The sequence below is a fragment of the Dunckerocampus dactyliophorus genome, chromosome 13 (genome assembly GCF_027744805.1).
Source record: "Dunckerocampus dactyliophorus isolate RoL2022-P2 chromosome 13, RoL_Ddac_1.1, whole genome shotgun sequence".
Taxonomy (NCBI): domain Eukaryota; kingdom Metazoa; phylum Chordata; class Actinopteri; order Syngnathiformes; family Syngnathidae; genus Dunckerocampus; species Dunckerocampus dactyliophorus.
This window is the reverse complement of record NC_072831.1, coordinates 1,297,645-1,313,631: the sequence shown is the minus strand read 5'-3', so window position 1 is coordinate 1,313,631 and position 15,987 is coordinate 1,297,645. Positions and strand designations below refer to the sequence as shown.

The window sequence follows — 15,987 nt, the reverse complement described above, 5'->3', positions numbered from 1 at the left end:
AGGAAAAATAAGTGTTGTTTTTTTTTGTTAAAAATATGTCGATATAAAAAGTAAAATACAGTAACAAAATATAATTTTATATAATTTCATTTTAGTTCATAAATAAAAATAAAAACGTATTTTAATTTTTTTTGTATTAAATTCAATTAAATAAATTAAGTCCAAGAACACATATCCATTTATTTGTATTTTATTTTTACAATAAAATAAATAAGTTTGTTGTTTTAAATTTATTTTATTATCTAATGATTACATAATAAAAATATTTTTAATAAAGAATAAAATACAGCAACAAAATATAATTTTATATAATTTTATTTATTTTTTATATATAAAAATGCAATTAAAAAAATTATTACATTTAAAAAATAAAGTGTAATAACAAATATAAAATTCTTTTATTTCTTTTTATAAATGACGAGCATTTCTTATTTTTTATTTTAGTTAGTTTTTATTTTTGTTATTGAATTCTTATATAAAAATAAAATGACACAATTACAGAAAAATATTTGTATCTAAAAAATGAAATATGATGAAGATATAATTAAATATTATTTCTTATAAAAATCAAACAACAATTATGTTGTTTTATTTCATATTTATTTCTAATATAAAAACAATAAAAAGAACAGACTTATTTCATTTTTAACTAAAAAATAAAAGAAAATAAAAAGAACAGACTTATTTTTTATGTAAAAACTAGTTTGATATAATTATATTAAATGTTATTTTGTTATATAAAACAGTAAAATATGAAGTGAAGCAACACAAATTAAAAATAACAGATTGCTTATTTCTTTGTTATTGTAAATACTTTTATAGAATTAAATCTTTTTTCTATAAAAAAAAATAAAATAACAATAAAAAATAAAAAATAAAAGCAACAGAGATATTTTTTTATTGAAGAAAATGATAAAAATAAAAAGAAGAAATGTATTATTTGTGTAAAAAATAATTGTACATAATTATATTGAGTTTTATTTTGTTATGTATAATCCAAAATAAAATGAACAGACTTATTGTCATTTTATGTCATTTTAGCATCAAATTTGAAATAAAGTAACAGAAATAAAAATAACAGTTTTATATTACCACACATTATTTGATGTGATTTTATTTTATTGTTTCTAAAATAAATCAAATAACTTTATTAACTATAGCCTACTTATTTTATTTTTATGTAAAAAAAAAAAAAATGAATCAACGAAAGTAAGAATAACACTCTTTATTTCATTTATTTTCAAATAAAAAAAACAAATATTTGTGATGTAAAAAATGAAATAAGATCTGAAAAGCAAGCAGCGTATTATTGGCTTATTGGCTTCCGATGGATGCAAACCCCACGCGCGTCTCAAAGCCATCAAGAACCGAGACAGACGTCCGCCCCGCCGAGTCTGGGCTGTGTTGGAGGTTTCTTCCCGAGACGGGAGTTTTTCCTCGCCTCCGTCGCCAAGTGCTTGCTCGCGTGGGGTCGGCTTGGTTCTCGCTCTCGTGTGAGCTTGTCGTGTCCTGACCCAACTTGTGGAAATCAAACTGACCCGACTCATCTTGCTTCTACTGCGTGAAGAATCTTGTCAGTGCCTCTCACAATATTTGCAAAACCGCCCCAGCACGCTTCAACGGCGCAAGAAGGGACCATGTGTGTGTGCGTGTGTGTGCGTGTGTGTGCGTGTGTGCGTGTGTGTGCGTGTGTGTGTATGTGGCGCTGGAGGCTTTTTTTTTTCAACGAGTGCAGCAGACGCACACATGGTTTGGAGAAGGAGTTGACATTCTGACAAGCAAAGGCAAAAAGCTTCTACCTGCTGTATGTCAGCTCTAAGCGGACGCAGATGTGCCTCGGTGATGCAGCGTCTTCGGGGGAAGCACGATGACGGACGACAACCACAAGTGCACACCTTCCTTTCCCTGAAAGTTTTGCAAACGTCGGCCGGACAAGGAAAGATTCCCCACAGTCAACGCTCACGATCTAATCACTGTTTTTATGGCAAATGTTGATCCAACATCGGAGGACGGCGTCGACGTCGAGCTCGCAGGAGGCTTTGGAGGGGGAGGAGCGAGTCGTGTGTCAAAGATAGACGTTTTATGGGCGTACAGTAATCCCTGACTTAATTACTACATTTAATTCAATGTTTTATTCAATACATGGCATTTCATTAGCAACATGTTTAAGGTCTTAGCTTTTAAAATGTATCAGATTCTTTCTGTTTTTCTTTTTTTAAATGCATCAATTTTTGGGAATAACGATTATTAAATAAAGTTTATTCTATTTCATTCTTATCACATGTTTCAAGGTTTCATTTTTTCAATGCCATACTTTTTTAAATAAGAAAAAACATGTATTAAATGTGTTTTAATAGTTATTAAATACAAATCAAAAATAAATCAAAAAATATTTGAATACATTGGAATACATTCAATTATAAAAATGGTTAAGGTTGTTTTTCACAAGTGTGTTACATTTTTAAAAATTTTTTACATTAAAAATACTTGATTTAATAAATGCAAGTACTACCAAAATGTTTTTTTTAATGTGTTGAAGTTAACTTTTCACATTTTTAAACAAATGAAATATAAATTAAACATAACTGACTATGAAATATAATCACATGATCATATTACATTTAAAAGTAAATTATTGTAATTAGTATTTATTTATTATTATTGTATCAAATAATTAAATGTTTATGGTTTTAATTTTTTTTAATATGCTATTTTTTTTTTTACAAAGAATTACATGTAAAAATGTATTAAATGTGTTTAATAATTCAATAGTTAAATGATATATTTTTGGGGATAAATACAATTTTCAAAATGGTTGTTTTCATTTTTTATATGTATTAATTTGTTATATAATTATTACATAAAAAATAATTTAACAAATTCAATTATCAATATGTTTTTTACACGTATTCAATTTTTTAAACAGCAATTATTACATAAAAAATTAATAATTCCAAGAATTCATAAGATAATTTTTTTTTATGGTTGCATGACGTGAATTATTTGAACTATAATTTTTTTAGGATTTTATTAAAAAAATAAATTATCTAAACGTTTAAGGATTTCATTTTTTTTTTCCTAATATTTACTTGTGTTGAATAATTCAATATTGCAAGGAAAAAATTGTGGGGGATAAATAAAATGTTCAAAATGGTTGTTTTCATTTTTCGGTTGTAAAAATGACACTAAACGGAATATTTCATGATTGTAATTCAATGGAAATGATGTCGAGTATTCGAGGATGAGAGTATTGCAGTACTTCGGGTGACGCTGGTCTGCAGCAGTCTTTGTTTGCTCAAAGTCTGCTCGTGACACAGCAGGACGTGTACGCGCGTGAACGTGTGCCTCGTTTGTCTCAGCTTTCACGGCGCTTTGCTGTGACGAGGGAGGACGTTTGCTTGTGGAAAACAACCACAGAGCGGCCAACACCCTCGTCTATCTTTAGAGCAGGAAATACACACGCTCACACGCTCCACACGTCCGCGTCCATCATCGGGAGAAAGACAACATGGAAGTGTGCGCTGCGCACTTGCGCTGTCTCGCGAACACAAATCAGCCGTGGACAAACAAAATCAGACAAATAGTTCACTGATATTTGATTTTCTTTCTTCTTTTTTTACGAAATGAAATCACATTCTCACCTTGGGCGTTGGAAAGTTTCTTTTCTTTTCTTTTCTTTTTAAATTCTTGACGGAGAGAATAGTTAGCACAAACATGACTAGTGAAGCTGTCACGTGGATGTCTTCTACATATTTCAACATCAACAACTTAAATTAAATATAAATAATGATAATGTACATCTGTGCAACGCTGCTCATCACCACGCACGCACGCACACGCACGCACACACACAAGTACATCCAGTATACACGGTGTACATACATTTATACATACAGTATACAGTCCATCCAATATATGCAGTACATTTATCCCATAAGCCACTGATGGTAAACAGAACACAAACTTGCTGTCTGACACTGCGGGTGACCAACATCCACACTTCATCCACGCTTGACGAGTGGCCGTTATTCCCAGGGAAATTTCACCTGAAAATTGCACGTATTTCAACACACAACTATTTTCTGGAAAGTTGCTTTACTTCAAAACGTCCCTTATTTGACTTATTTGTCTCATATTTTTCATCATTTTTCGGAACATGTCCCTGATTTGGAAAAATGATTATTTTCCCCTTCATTTTGTATTGAATTCCCTTCATTTTTCTGAAAATGTGCCTTACTTTCAAATGCGAACTCAGACAGGCACGTGGGATGGAACCCACTCCAAAACGCCTCAGTGTTTCTTTGTTTCGTTCTTTTATTTCCAATTACAGTTAGGAGTTGAGGGAGGGTTAGGATAGGGTTTGGGTTAACATTTTCTGGAAAATGTTTCCAGAAAATAAGGGAATTACTGCATTCCAGAAACTCCAATTTAAAACAAAAAGTGAATCTTGAAATCTAAGGGACGTTTTCTGTAAAATAAAGTAGATTTGGGGGGGATAGTGGAAAACGAGGCACATTTTCAATTTTTTTTTGCTATAAAATAAAAAAAAAACAACAACTTGTAAATAAGTCAAAGTTTTTGGGAAATAAGTGGAATTTCTGGAAAATAAGGAAAATTAATAAAAACAAGGCAACATTTAAAATAAGGGAGCTTTTCTGTAAAATAAAGTACATTTTGGGGGAAATAATGGAAAATAAGGGACAGTTTCAGATTTTTTTCTTTTTTTTAAATAATTTAACGTTTTTGGAAAATGAGGGGATTTTCTGGAAAATAAGGGAGCTTAATCAAAACAAGGGAACACCCCTAAAATAAAAAATAAAGGACAAGAGAAAGAGGCTGGAAAATGAAGGAAAATTCCAAGAAAATATTGGCATTTGTTCAGCTGGTGAAATGTGGGACATTTTCTGTAAAACAGTTTATTTGGGGGGAAATGTCAATAAATAGGGGGCATTTTCTGGCAAATAAAGGAAATATCATGACAGAGTAAGGAAAACTTCTGGAAAATATGAGAAATATATTGGAAAATTAAGGGAATTTTCTGGAAAATAGAGGAAAATATCTGGCACAAATTAGACAGACAATAAGGGAAATTGCACCCTTTTCCCCTCTCCTATACTTTCCATGAAATGTCCCTTATTTTCCAGGAATATTTATGTTATTCTCTGGATATGTCCATGTCCATATGAATGTCCCTCATTATCTGTTCTTTTTTTAATAGAAAATGTCATTTGTAAATGTCAAATGGACAGCGTGTAATTATTTCCCCTTATTTTATTTATTTTATGATTAAATGTCCTTATTTTCCAGGCAATTTTCTTTATTTTCTGAAAAAAATTCTTACATTTTCTGGGAAAATTCCCTTATTTTTGGTTACTTTATAGAAAATGTCATTTCTAAATGTCAAATGGACAACATGTAATTCTTTCCCTTATTTTATTTTATTTTATTATGAAATGTCCTTAATTTCCAGGAAATGTCCCTTATTTTCCGGAGATTGTACTTCATTTTTCTGGTAGAATTCCCTTGTTTTCCAGGATATTGCTCCTATTTTGTCCCAAATGTTTCCGAGATATTTCCCTTCCGTTCAGATTGTCACATGACGCCTCGCGCTCCATCCAAAATGTCACGTAGGGACGTCCAAAGGCGTCGAGGACACATTTGAAGGTGTTGGAGCGTAGACGGTAGAATGGAGTGGGGGGTGGGGGGCCGGGGGGAGAGACTTGTGATCAGCTGTCTGACTCCGCTTGGCTTTTGCTGTGTTGGTTTTTTCCCGCAGACGCTTTGGTGGTTTTGTTCCACGTGTTGTCCGACGGCTCCTCAGAAGACGACCTCTTCTGCCGCCTCCATTTGGCGCGTCTGTTTTTGAACCAAACCTGAGAAGCCACAGCAAACAGCCTTGATGTTGCGTCACCTTTGCTTGTTTGTCTTTCCTGTTTGTCTTTCATTCGTTCATGCATGCATGCATGCATGCCTTCATGCGTGCATTTCATGCGGCACCTCGGCCTGTGCTGTTGTTTGATCTGCTTCACGCGGACACGCGGACTTTCATTTTTGGTCTGCAACATCACGATACAGACGCCGATACTGTCCATGCCATCTTTGCTTGTGGTTCCTTCACTCCTTCGGTTATTATTATTATTATTATTATTATTATTATTATTATTATTATTATTATTATTATTATTATTATTCGACATTTGGCAACGTACACGTGGCAAGGATGAATACTAAGAACAATATCAGAAATGAAGCCAGGTTTCCTTATTGGGTGGATATATTTGTTTGCATTTTCAATGGCAGACGTCACGCAAAATTCAAAGGCTGACTGGGCTAGCACGTGGTGGGAAGATACATGGAAATCGGTTACATTCACGCTTCTTTTTGTTCATAAATCACAATGACGTGTATTCACGTATTCACGCCGCCAATCACCACCAATCAATGTGTGTTTTTCGTGTATTCCTTTTTTCAATGAATTATTGAGTGAATGATTCCTTCGGGTTGTTGCGGGATGTTATGATGATGTTGGCGCCACTGGAGAGTCTTGGTCGCCTTCGTTCACTCTCATAATCCGCCGTTTAATACGTTCACGCGCCGTCAACATGCTTCGGGTTGAGATTTTTCCCAAAGTATCACACTTGAGATGCCCAAGATGAAACGGCATTATGTTTCAATTGGCAATAATGTGTGCACGTTCGCCTGCATCACGTGCGTGTTTCACACCTCCTATGATTTATTGATACCACACGACATTTTCAAGATAATCATGTGCAATATGTGTCCATAAGGTCCCGTATGGGTTATTTGAAATAGAATAAACGCAGCCACGTGCGTCTACGGGTCCCTTATGCATGACTGTATAATGCATGGAAAAACAAAAACGTCACAAGGGGCGTGCGGTGGTTCTGACCTCGACCTTCTCCTCCCGGAGGTGGACCTTGCGGGCGAGCTGCTCCCGGGTGCCGACGTCGGGGTACTTGGTCTCCTGGAAGAGGCCCTCCAACGCCTCCAGCTGCTCGTCGGTGAAGATGGTCCGGTGCCGCCGCTTCCTGCGGCAGTGCAGCTGGTTGAGCAGCTGCAGTTCGCTCCGTGACAGGCTGCCCATGTTCACGTAGGACATCAGGTGCTGCGGCACCGGGGACACGAGAACCGGACTCTCGTAGCCTGCAAGGCAAAGGCGGCGCAGGCGTCAGCATGGAAAGTCTTTCCGTCCCAAACAAAAAACTCAACTAAACAAAGCGACACTTCCGGGGGCGTCCTAAGCCTGGCCCCCGGGGGAGTACGTGGCAACTTTTTCCAGAAACGTAAAAAATACAAAAATTCCATCAGAATTGTCATTTTTGACTTGAGGCACCAGCCCACACCTTTCACGCCGGGGTGTGCAAAGTGCGGTGCAGGGGCCACGAGTGGCCCACAGCTATTTTTTTTAAATGGCCCGCGGCGCCTTCTTCAAAATAAACACACGCGCACAAAAACAATACAAAAGCACAATAAAATGGTGTGTGTGTGTGTGTGTGTGTGTGTGTGTGCAGACGTAGCTGACGTAAGGAGAAAAGAAAAAAGGTTACATTTCAACGAGTTTTCTTCTTCATACAAACACACACAAATAGCATAGCATGTGTAAATAGCATAGCATAGCATAGCATGTGTAAATAGCATAGCATAGCATAGCATAGTAAATAGCATAGCACGTGTAACCTCACGGCTTTTTTCTTAAAATACAAAATGAGTTAAAAGGTAACCTAGCTATATGCCCTTTTTGTATAAAATAAAAAGAAATGGAAGAACACAACAAAATGGGGGTTGGAGGCAGAGCTCATGTGACATCATAGCATTTTGGATTTTTTTTTTTTTTTTACAAAATTAGTTTAAATTACCCCCCACACCCACCCAAAAAATAGCATTTTGGATTTTTTTTAAATTAGTTAAAATTACTACCCCCCCCCCTAAAAAAAAAATAATTTTGTCTTGTTTTAGCATGTTAATTCATTTTTTGTGGCCCACAGCTCTTTTTTTTTTACCTGGCCTGTGAATATTGTCACAAATACACACACACACACACACACACACACACACACACACACACACACACACAAAAAGCCCCCAAAATACAAAAAAAACCCACAACAAAATAGGGGGTGTAGGCATATGGCAAAGCCTTTTTAAGTAAAGAAATTGTCCCTCATTTTGCTGTGTTTATTTGTATTTTTTCTTGCAGCGCGGGGGGCCATTTGTGGCCCAGAGCTCCTTTTTATTCCTAAAAATACACGCAAAAAAACCCCGTGAAAAACACCAGAACAAAATGGGCGGGGGAGACTAGAGGCTGTTTTTCCTCGATGTACACGATACATAACATCACGGCGTACTGGATTGTTTTTTTTACAGTTCCGCTTTTTAAAAATGTTCCCCCCCATTTAGTTGGTTTTTTTTTTAGTGTGTGTGCCGCAGGGCCAACAAAAAAAAGCTGTGGGCCACAAGTAGCCCCCGTGCCGCACTCTGGGCACCCCTTCTTGATGTGCCACAGTATCAAAGGTCTTGAAGGAACACGAAGTGATCCACGGTTGGACGCCCTCGGCATGAAGAAGTCCAATCCTTTCTGCTTTATTTTATGCTGAACAGAACCGAAATGTTCGATATCAGGTCACGTATTTCCTCAAGTCCTGAATGATTCCATGCGCTAGGGTCACGGGCGTCCGCCGTTTTTGTATCTACAGTGGTGGAAAAAAGGATGAAGCCGCCTTGCTTCTTCAGGTGATTGGTCCGCTACAACTCAAGCTCCACTTCTTTGCACAAATATCATGTTCATGACAAATATAGCTCGTAATAAGAGCTGATATCGAGCAGCGTCCACGCTTTTCTTCATAGTAACCAGCATCGTGAATCGCTATAGCATCGTACTGCCAAAAAATGGACCTCTTCTGTGCTATTTTTGTTGTCGCTGGGGCAACAAAGGTACCTTTAGTGATACCAGGCAGTACAATGAACAGGAAGGAGGGTGCCCTCATCATTTTTTCCATGACTGTGTGTGTTTTTTGTAAAAAGACTCAAATAAAAAACATATTTCCATATATTTAAAGCCAAAGCTGTTTGTTATTAATTATTCGTGTCAAATTGTCAGCTTTTTTTCCTGCCATTGTGCCTTTTTGCTAGATTTTTCATGTTTCTGTTCTTTTTTGTGTGCGTGTGTGTGCTTCATTTACAGTGTCGTGGGCCGCAAACAGCCCCCGGGCCGCACTTTGGACACCCCTGCTATTATTTGTGTTCTTGGTTGAGTGGCATGTATTTCTTCAACACGGAAATGCGTGGATAACATCAAATACTCCATCGACATGTTAGGACGCTCACTTGCAAAGTGAAAATATACAAAATGTAGGTTTCAACAAGAACAGCCTCGTGCGACTTTATAGGCCATTTCCCCCCATTTTTGCTGTTCATTTTCACGTCGGATTGCATTTTTAGCATCGAAATATAGCCCCCGCACTGCGCTTTGGACACCCCAACACGGGAGAATGAAAAAGGATTCCTTGTTTTCTCGTTTTGGTCGAGGAAATGCTAAATATGTTGGCTACCGACTGACACGAGGACGATGACCAACTCGAAATTGCGTGTGAGATGAGAGATAACGAGCACGCGTTTGGAATGTGGAAAGTTTGTAGCCGCAACGAAAAATGTGGACATTTCAGGGGGACAATTAAGAGGCAGATTGGGGGATTTTGGAAGCAGATGGGTGGGTGGAGAAATACAGAGTTTCTGGTAAAAATGGGGACTTTGCGCGAGGTGTAAAATGGCGTGAAGAATGTAGAAATGGAACAACTCTGAAGGGAAAATGCGGAATTCTGGGAAAAGAGAGCGTCGAAACATCTGGCGGAATAAAACAACAAGAAAGGTGAGCATATGAGGCGCGTGTGTTTACCTGGCGGCATGCACGGGCACTGCTGCGGGCCGAGGCCGTGCACGGCACCGCAGCACGGGAGTCCGGCGGCGCCTTGGACGTGCATCTGTCCGGCATAGTAAAAGCCGTTGTAGCCCACCCTGCTTCCGTTCACGGGTTGGACTCCGGCCTGCACGGAGGGCCCGCATGCGGCCGCGTACAGTCCGTTGTAGTCGGCGTAAAGGGCGTCATGGCCGGGCAGAAGCACCGGGCCGCTCCGGTGCGCCAACAGCGGCTCCTTGCAGCTGCTGGGACGTCCGGACAGGATTCTGTCGATGCTGAACATCCCGGCGGGCATCACGCTCGAGCCGGGGACAGTGTGACGTCAAAACGCGAGTTCAAAAAGACGGACAGAAGTGAAAGTGAGACACTACAAGGTCGTCATGGTGACGCGGAGGACAACTTGGCTCGCTGGCATGGAAGCGGACTGTTGGCTCCAAAGTGAACCGGGCCGGAGGAGGGAAGGTTTTATAGACGGATGACGTCACAAGGAGCCCCCCCCCCTCTCTCTCTCTCACACACACACACTCACGCACACGCACTCACGCACACGCACAGTGTGTATTCACAATTAAGTCAATTAAGATAATCCTGCTGTTTGCAGACTAGCCAATCACGCCTTCATCTACAGCAGCGGTGTCGTTGCAGAGACAACACTCAACCAAAAGGTCGCAATGAAAAAGATGACATCTGAAACGAATAACTAATCAGAACATGAAGATAGAACTTTTACTTTATGGAGTGTTTTTATCAAGTTGGGAGGATACGATATCAAAGTGATCCCTGCATCCTTTCATTTTTAAGTATCCAGGAAAAAAATGTTGGATACCCCTGATGTCCTGATGTACATGTAGCGTATTTGTTCTTATCACACTCATTTAGCAATCAACTTTATTCTCAGAATTCCACCCAAATATTTTTCTTAAGTAATAAATAGAGATGCACAATATACCGATAACTGTCTGGAAAATACAGTAGACATCATAAGAGACAATAAGACATATAAGACATAGAAAACCTGTTTACCACCTTCTAAATACACATTTTAACACAATTACAGCCCTCTAGACATGAAATAACACCCCTATAGTCACCTTTACACTCATAAACAGGTTTTCTATGTTCCAACTACCAGAATATTCCATTGAAATCTTCACTTAAGAAAATAAGGACCACTTGATTCGCTCACCAGTACAGGTAGTCTCGCCTCATTGGAGTGTTTTTTTTTAATTATTAGAGCTATTCTTTTCATGTTATGGTAACTAATCGGTATGACATCATAATTCCCTGATAATAAAGCTATGCTTTCGCAACAAATGACGTTCACGGTACCTCGTTTCCTTTCCTGGGCTTGTTGATGACTGCACAACGCTTCTGTCCATTTGTCCATCCTTTGTTTTATTTTCACTAATTGACAATGAGAAAGTGAACAAACCATCAGTAAGAGACAGTGTAAAAAGTGCAGCTGGAGCAGTGTTCTTACGAGTTTTCTTTGCAGGTCATTGGAATTACTTCCTGTTTGCCACCTCTCCCAAGATACTCGCGTGTGTGCGCGCGCGTTGTTGGAGGTAAATTTCACGTGAGGAAGGTTCCTCCTCGGTGTCTCTGCAGGGAGCAGATCATCACATTTCCGCCCCACGCCGATAACATCTGACTGGGATAAGAAAACGAGCCATTATCGCCTCTATTCAGCTGCAACCTGGGGGGCTTATTGCATATTTACTGCACTCATCAACACAGATTGAGTGCTGCACGTGTGCTCGTATACGTGCGTGGAGGGCTTCGGGTAGGAGTGTCCCGTTTTTTTGTTCTTTTTTAAAAATTGTGTTGTCAAAATAAAATTAACGTTAAAATGAAGCACACATACTGGCCAATATTAAAAATTCTATGTAGAAATATGCTGACCGCACAAATACACATCAATAATAATGGAATACATGTTTAATAAACATCTAATATACAATAATCCCTCGTTTATGGCAGTTCAATGGTTCCAGACCCGACTGTGATAAGTACGAGTCCTTATTCAGAAATGGAATATGTTGATAGTTAGAAAACCTGTTTACCACCTTCTAAATACACTTTGTAACATGATTAGAGCTCTCTAGCCATGAAATAACACCCCTATAGTCACCTTTACACTCCTATTACCCAATATAGTAGACATAATAAGAGAAAATAAGACATAGAAAACCTGTTAACCACCTTCTAAATACACTTTGTAACATGATTAGAGCCCTCTAGCCATGAAATAACACCCCCACAGTCACCTTTACACTCCTATTACCCAATATAGTAGACATAATAAGAGAAAATAAGACATAGAAAACCTGTTAACCACCTTCTAAATACACTTTGTAACATGATTAGAGCCCTCTAGCCATGAAATAACACCACTATAGTCACCTTTACACTCCTATTACCCAATATAGTAGACATAATAAGAGAAAATACTGTAAGACATAGAAAATGTCTTTACTACCTTCTAAATACACTTTTTAACATGATTAGAGCCCTCTAGACATGAAATAACACCCCCACAGTCACCTTTACACTCCTATTACCCAATATAGTAGACATAATAAGAGAAAATACTGTAAGACATAGAAAATCTGTTTACTACCTTCTAAATACACTTTTTAACATGATTAGAGCCCTCTAGACATGAAATAACATCCCCACAGTCACCTTTACACTCCTATTACCCAATATAGTACACATAAGAAGAGAAAATAACACATATAAGACATAGAAAACCTGTTTACCACTCTCTAAATACGCTTTTTAACATGATTAGAGCCCTCTAGACATGAAATAACACCCCTATAGCAACCTTTACACTCCTATTACCCAATATAGTAGACATGAGAAGAGAAAATAAAACATATAAGACACACAAAACTTGTTTACCACCTTCTAAATACACTTTTTAACATGATTAGAGCCCTCTAGACATGAAATAACACCCCTATAGTCACCTTTACACTCCTATTACCTAATATAGTAGACATAAGAAGAGAAAATAAGACATATGACATAGAAAGCCTGTTTACCACCTTGTAAATACACTATTTTAACATGATTAGAGCCCTCTAGACATGAAATAACACCCCTATAGCAACCTTTACACTAGTATTACCCAATATAGTAGACATAAGAAGAGAAAATAAAACATATCCGACACAGAAAACTTGTTTACCACCTTGTAAATACACTTCTTAACACAATTAGAGCCCTCTAGACATGAAATAACACCCCTATAGTCACCTTTACACTCCCATTACCCAATACAGTAGACATAATAAGAGAAAATAAGACATATGAGACATAGAAAGCCTGTTTACCACCTTGTAAATACACTTTTTAACATGATTAGAGCCCTCTAGACATGAAATAACACCCCTATAGCAACCTTTACACTAGTATTACCCAATACAGTAGACATAATAAGAGAAAATAAGACATATAAGACATAGAAAACCTTGGAAATAAAACGCTTGGAATGAGATTCCACAGCATCTCAAGACTATTCCAAGTCTGAGACATTTTAAAAAGTCCCGTGCCCGCCATCTGATGGCAGCTACTGCTGCACTCACTGGGATGTTTCAGTGGACTCTGACAGTGGACTCAGGTGTGGGTTGCCAGTGTTTGTCCTGTGCTGGCTGATGTGGTAGTGATGTTCTATGTGTTTATGTTCTGCAGAGCAGGAACCTGCTGACAAACAGCATGCATGCTGAGTCAGACCCGATTGTTTGAAATCTTTTCCTCTTTAAAATGTAAATACAAAAATCATATTTTAACATTGTTCTTGAAACATTATGACTTTTTTCCGCAACCTAACTTTGTAAAAATTGTTGTTTTGTTTCTCCTAATATTACAACTTTAATATTTAACTTTATTCTTGTAAAATTCAACATTTTTCTCTTCATATTTTGACTTTATTCTTGTAAAATTACTATTACTAATACAATTTTTGCTCTTGTTGTTTTTTGTTTTTTTTTGGTTTAGTTTTCTTGTGAAATGATATTTTTAGAGTCTGGTAAATAATAATAATATAATAATAATAAATAATAAAAAAACATCCAGGGGCTGCACTTTGGACAGCCCTGCTTTAGGACCACCTTGTCCTTTTTCTTGTTGCCTTTCCTCGTTTGAACGACATGAAGGGCTCATCTGCAAAAGCAGGTTTTATTTATTACATGAAAAACAATCCAGTTCTGGTCTGACAGCATCACCTTGAATACGCAGTAAAGGAACTGCTTGAAGAAAAACATCAACACGGACATGCAGAATTGTGTTTTTGTAATGAGTAGTTTCATTCAGTTACACAAGCTTCTCCTTCTCTCCATCCATCCATTTTCTTCCACTTATCCGGGCTCTCTCAGCAGGAAAGTCCAGACTTCCCGGTCCCCGACCACCTCCTCCAGCTCCACCGGGAGGACACCAAGGCGTTCCCATGCAGGCCAGCTAGGAGACATAATCCCTCCAGTGTGTCCTAGGTCTGCCCCGGGGCCTTCTCCTGGCCGGGGGTGCCCGAGGCATCCGGACTAGATGCCCGAGCCACCTCACCTGGCTCCTCTCCCTGTGAAGGAGCAGCGCCTCTACTCTGAGCTCCTCCCGGAGGAGCGAGGTCCTCACCCTGTCCCTAAGGGTGAGTCCCCTTTTTTTTGTCACGACCCAAAGCTCATGACAAGGTGAGGGTGGGAACATAGATGGGGGGGGTAAATTGAGAGCTCTACCTTCCGGTTCAGCTCTCTCTTCACCACGACGGTCCCACTGTAAAAAGTGGGGACCAGGTACTGCTTCCCCTTTCTAGGCGTCGGACAGTTTGCCTGAACCTCTTCAAAGACGACCAAACTTCAGGATCCATGGCTTCACTGAACTCCTCCCACAACCACCGCCAAGGCCGCATGACGGGAACCAGTCAGCCGCTTCAGGCGTCCCACGAGCCGTCCATGCTCGATAGGACTCGGGCAGCCTTGGCTTCCGCCGTCCACCATCGGGTTTGGGGTTTGCCGCCACGACTGACACCGAGCGCCTTGTGGCCACAGCTCAGGAGCACGGGAGGCACCGGAGTACGGCCCATTTGGACTTGATATCCTCATCTTCACGTGGAAGCTCTGCCGGAGGTAAGAGTTGAGGACTCAATGAACAGAAGATGTGCTCGTAACTACTAGCAATCCTTCGCAGCTAGAAGGACGTTTTTGATCTATGTCAATCTCTGACGTGGGTTAAGACACGATTCAAAAAGCATACATTTTAAAAACACAACCATTCAATGCACTACAAAGGATTCGAGCACTTTCAAATCGGTTTGTCTTGGAGATGAACAAAGTATCTACAGTAAGTGTTGGTCCTCCATGTCTGCTATTTCATGGCTGTTGGGATCCTTCCCTTTGAATGGGTTGAACTTACCGTTCTTTCTCCATTTCTGCTCAATATTTGTGGCTCCACACCCCCTCAAACTGCGGTGTGGCCCGAGGCTCAACGGTGCCCTTAAAGGAAATTTCCACGTTAACTTTGACATATGTTTATATTTGTCGCGTACGTGTCCAGGGACGTTTGCGGACACAATGTAGGTGTTAACGGTAATATTTGACATTATTGGAAATAAAGCGCCAGCCGGTGGGCAGTAAAGAGAAGAGGGTCAATCGTCTTGTGTGCAGACAGACGGACCCCAGCCGGGCTTGTTGGGAATAATTGCAGGTTGTGTTATTGACACGCAGCCTGTGGAGCTCATTTGAATTTTCCTCGGAAGCGTGAAAGGTGCAAAGTATTACTTGAGCACGAGGAGGGGCATGTTTCCCAGCCTCTAATGTGTAAATGTGTTTCTGATTCCTGACATGGTCAGACACGGCGTATGTATGCGTTTGTCGCCTCGCTCGCGCCCCGGGACTCGCCGCCCGTAATCAGTAATTACCAGGATTGCCTGATGGATGTGGTGTAAAATGAATGATTGATGAGCGCTAATAGAAAGCAGCTGGAGCGTTTCAGCGGCCTGACAGCATGGCATTAACGCTGAATGGAAATATCTTAAGTAGGGGTGCTGGTGGGCA

The 15,987-nt window shown here is 39.2% G+C and overlaps 1 protein-coding gene across 1 annotated transcript; it reads right to left on the bottom strand.

The window, feature by feature from the left end:
- Nucleotides 1–3,550: 3,550 nt before the first annotated feature.
- On the bottom strand, nt 3,551–10,351 carry gsc (goosecoid). Its single transcript, XM_054796791.1, has 3 exons — nt 9,914–10,351; nt 6,911–7,164; nt 3,551–5,873 (listed from the first exon to the last, which is right to left on the bottom strand). Exons 1-3 carry the CDS (start codon nt 10,227–10,229, stop codon nt 5,727–5,729), a joined length of 717 nt encoding a protein of 238 aa, XP_054652766.1. The 5' UTR covers nt 10,230–10,351; the 3' UTR covers nt 3,551–5,726.
- Nucleotides 10,352–15,987: the final 5,636 nt, after the last annotated feature.

Excerpts from the sequence above, each read along its gene's own strand:
- gsc (XM_054796791.1), bottom strand. The coding sequence starts at position 10,229 with ATGCCCGCCGGGATGTTCAGCATCGACAGAATCCTGTCCGGACGTCCC. Across the intron at positions 7,165-9,913 it reads GTGCCCGTGCATGCCGCCAG|GCTACGAGAGTCCGGTTCTC; the intron begins GTAAACACACGC and ends TTTGCCTTGCAG. Across the intron at positions 5,874-6,910 it reads TCCGGGAGGAGAAGGTCGAG|GTTTGGTTCAAAAACAGACG; the intron begins GTCAGAACCACC and ends GTGGCTTCTCAG.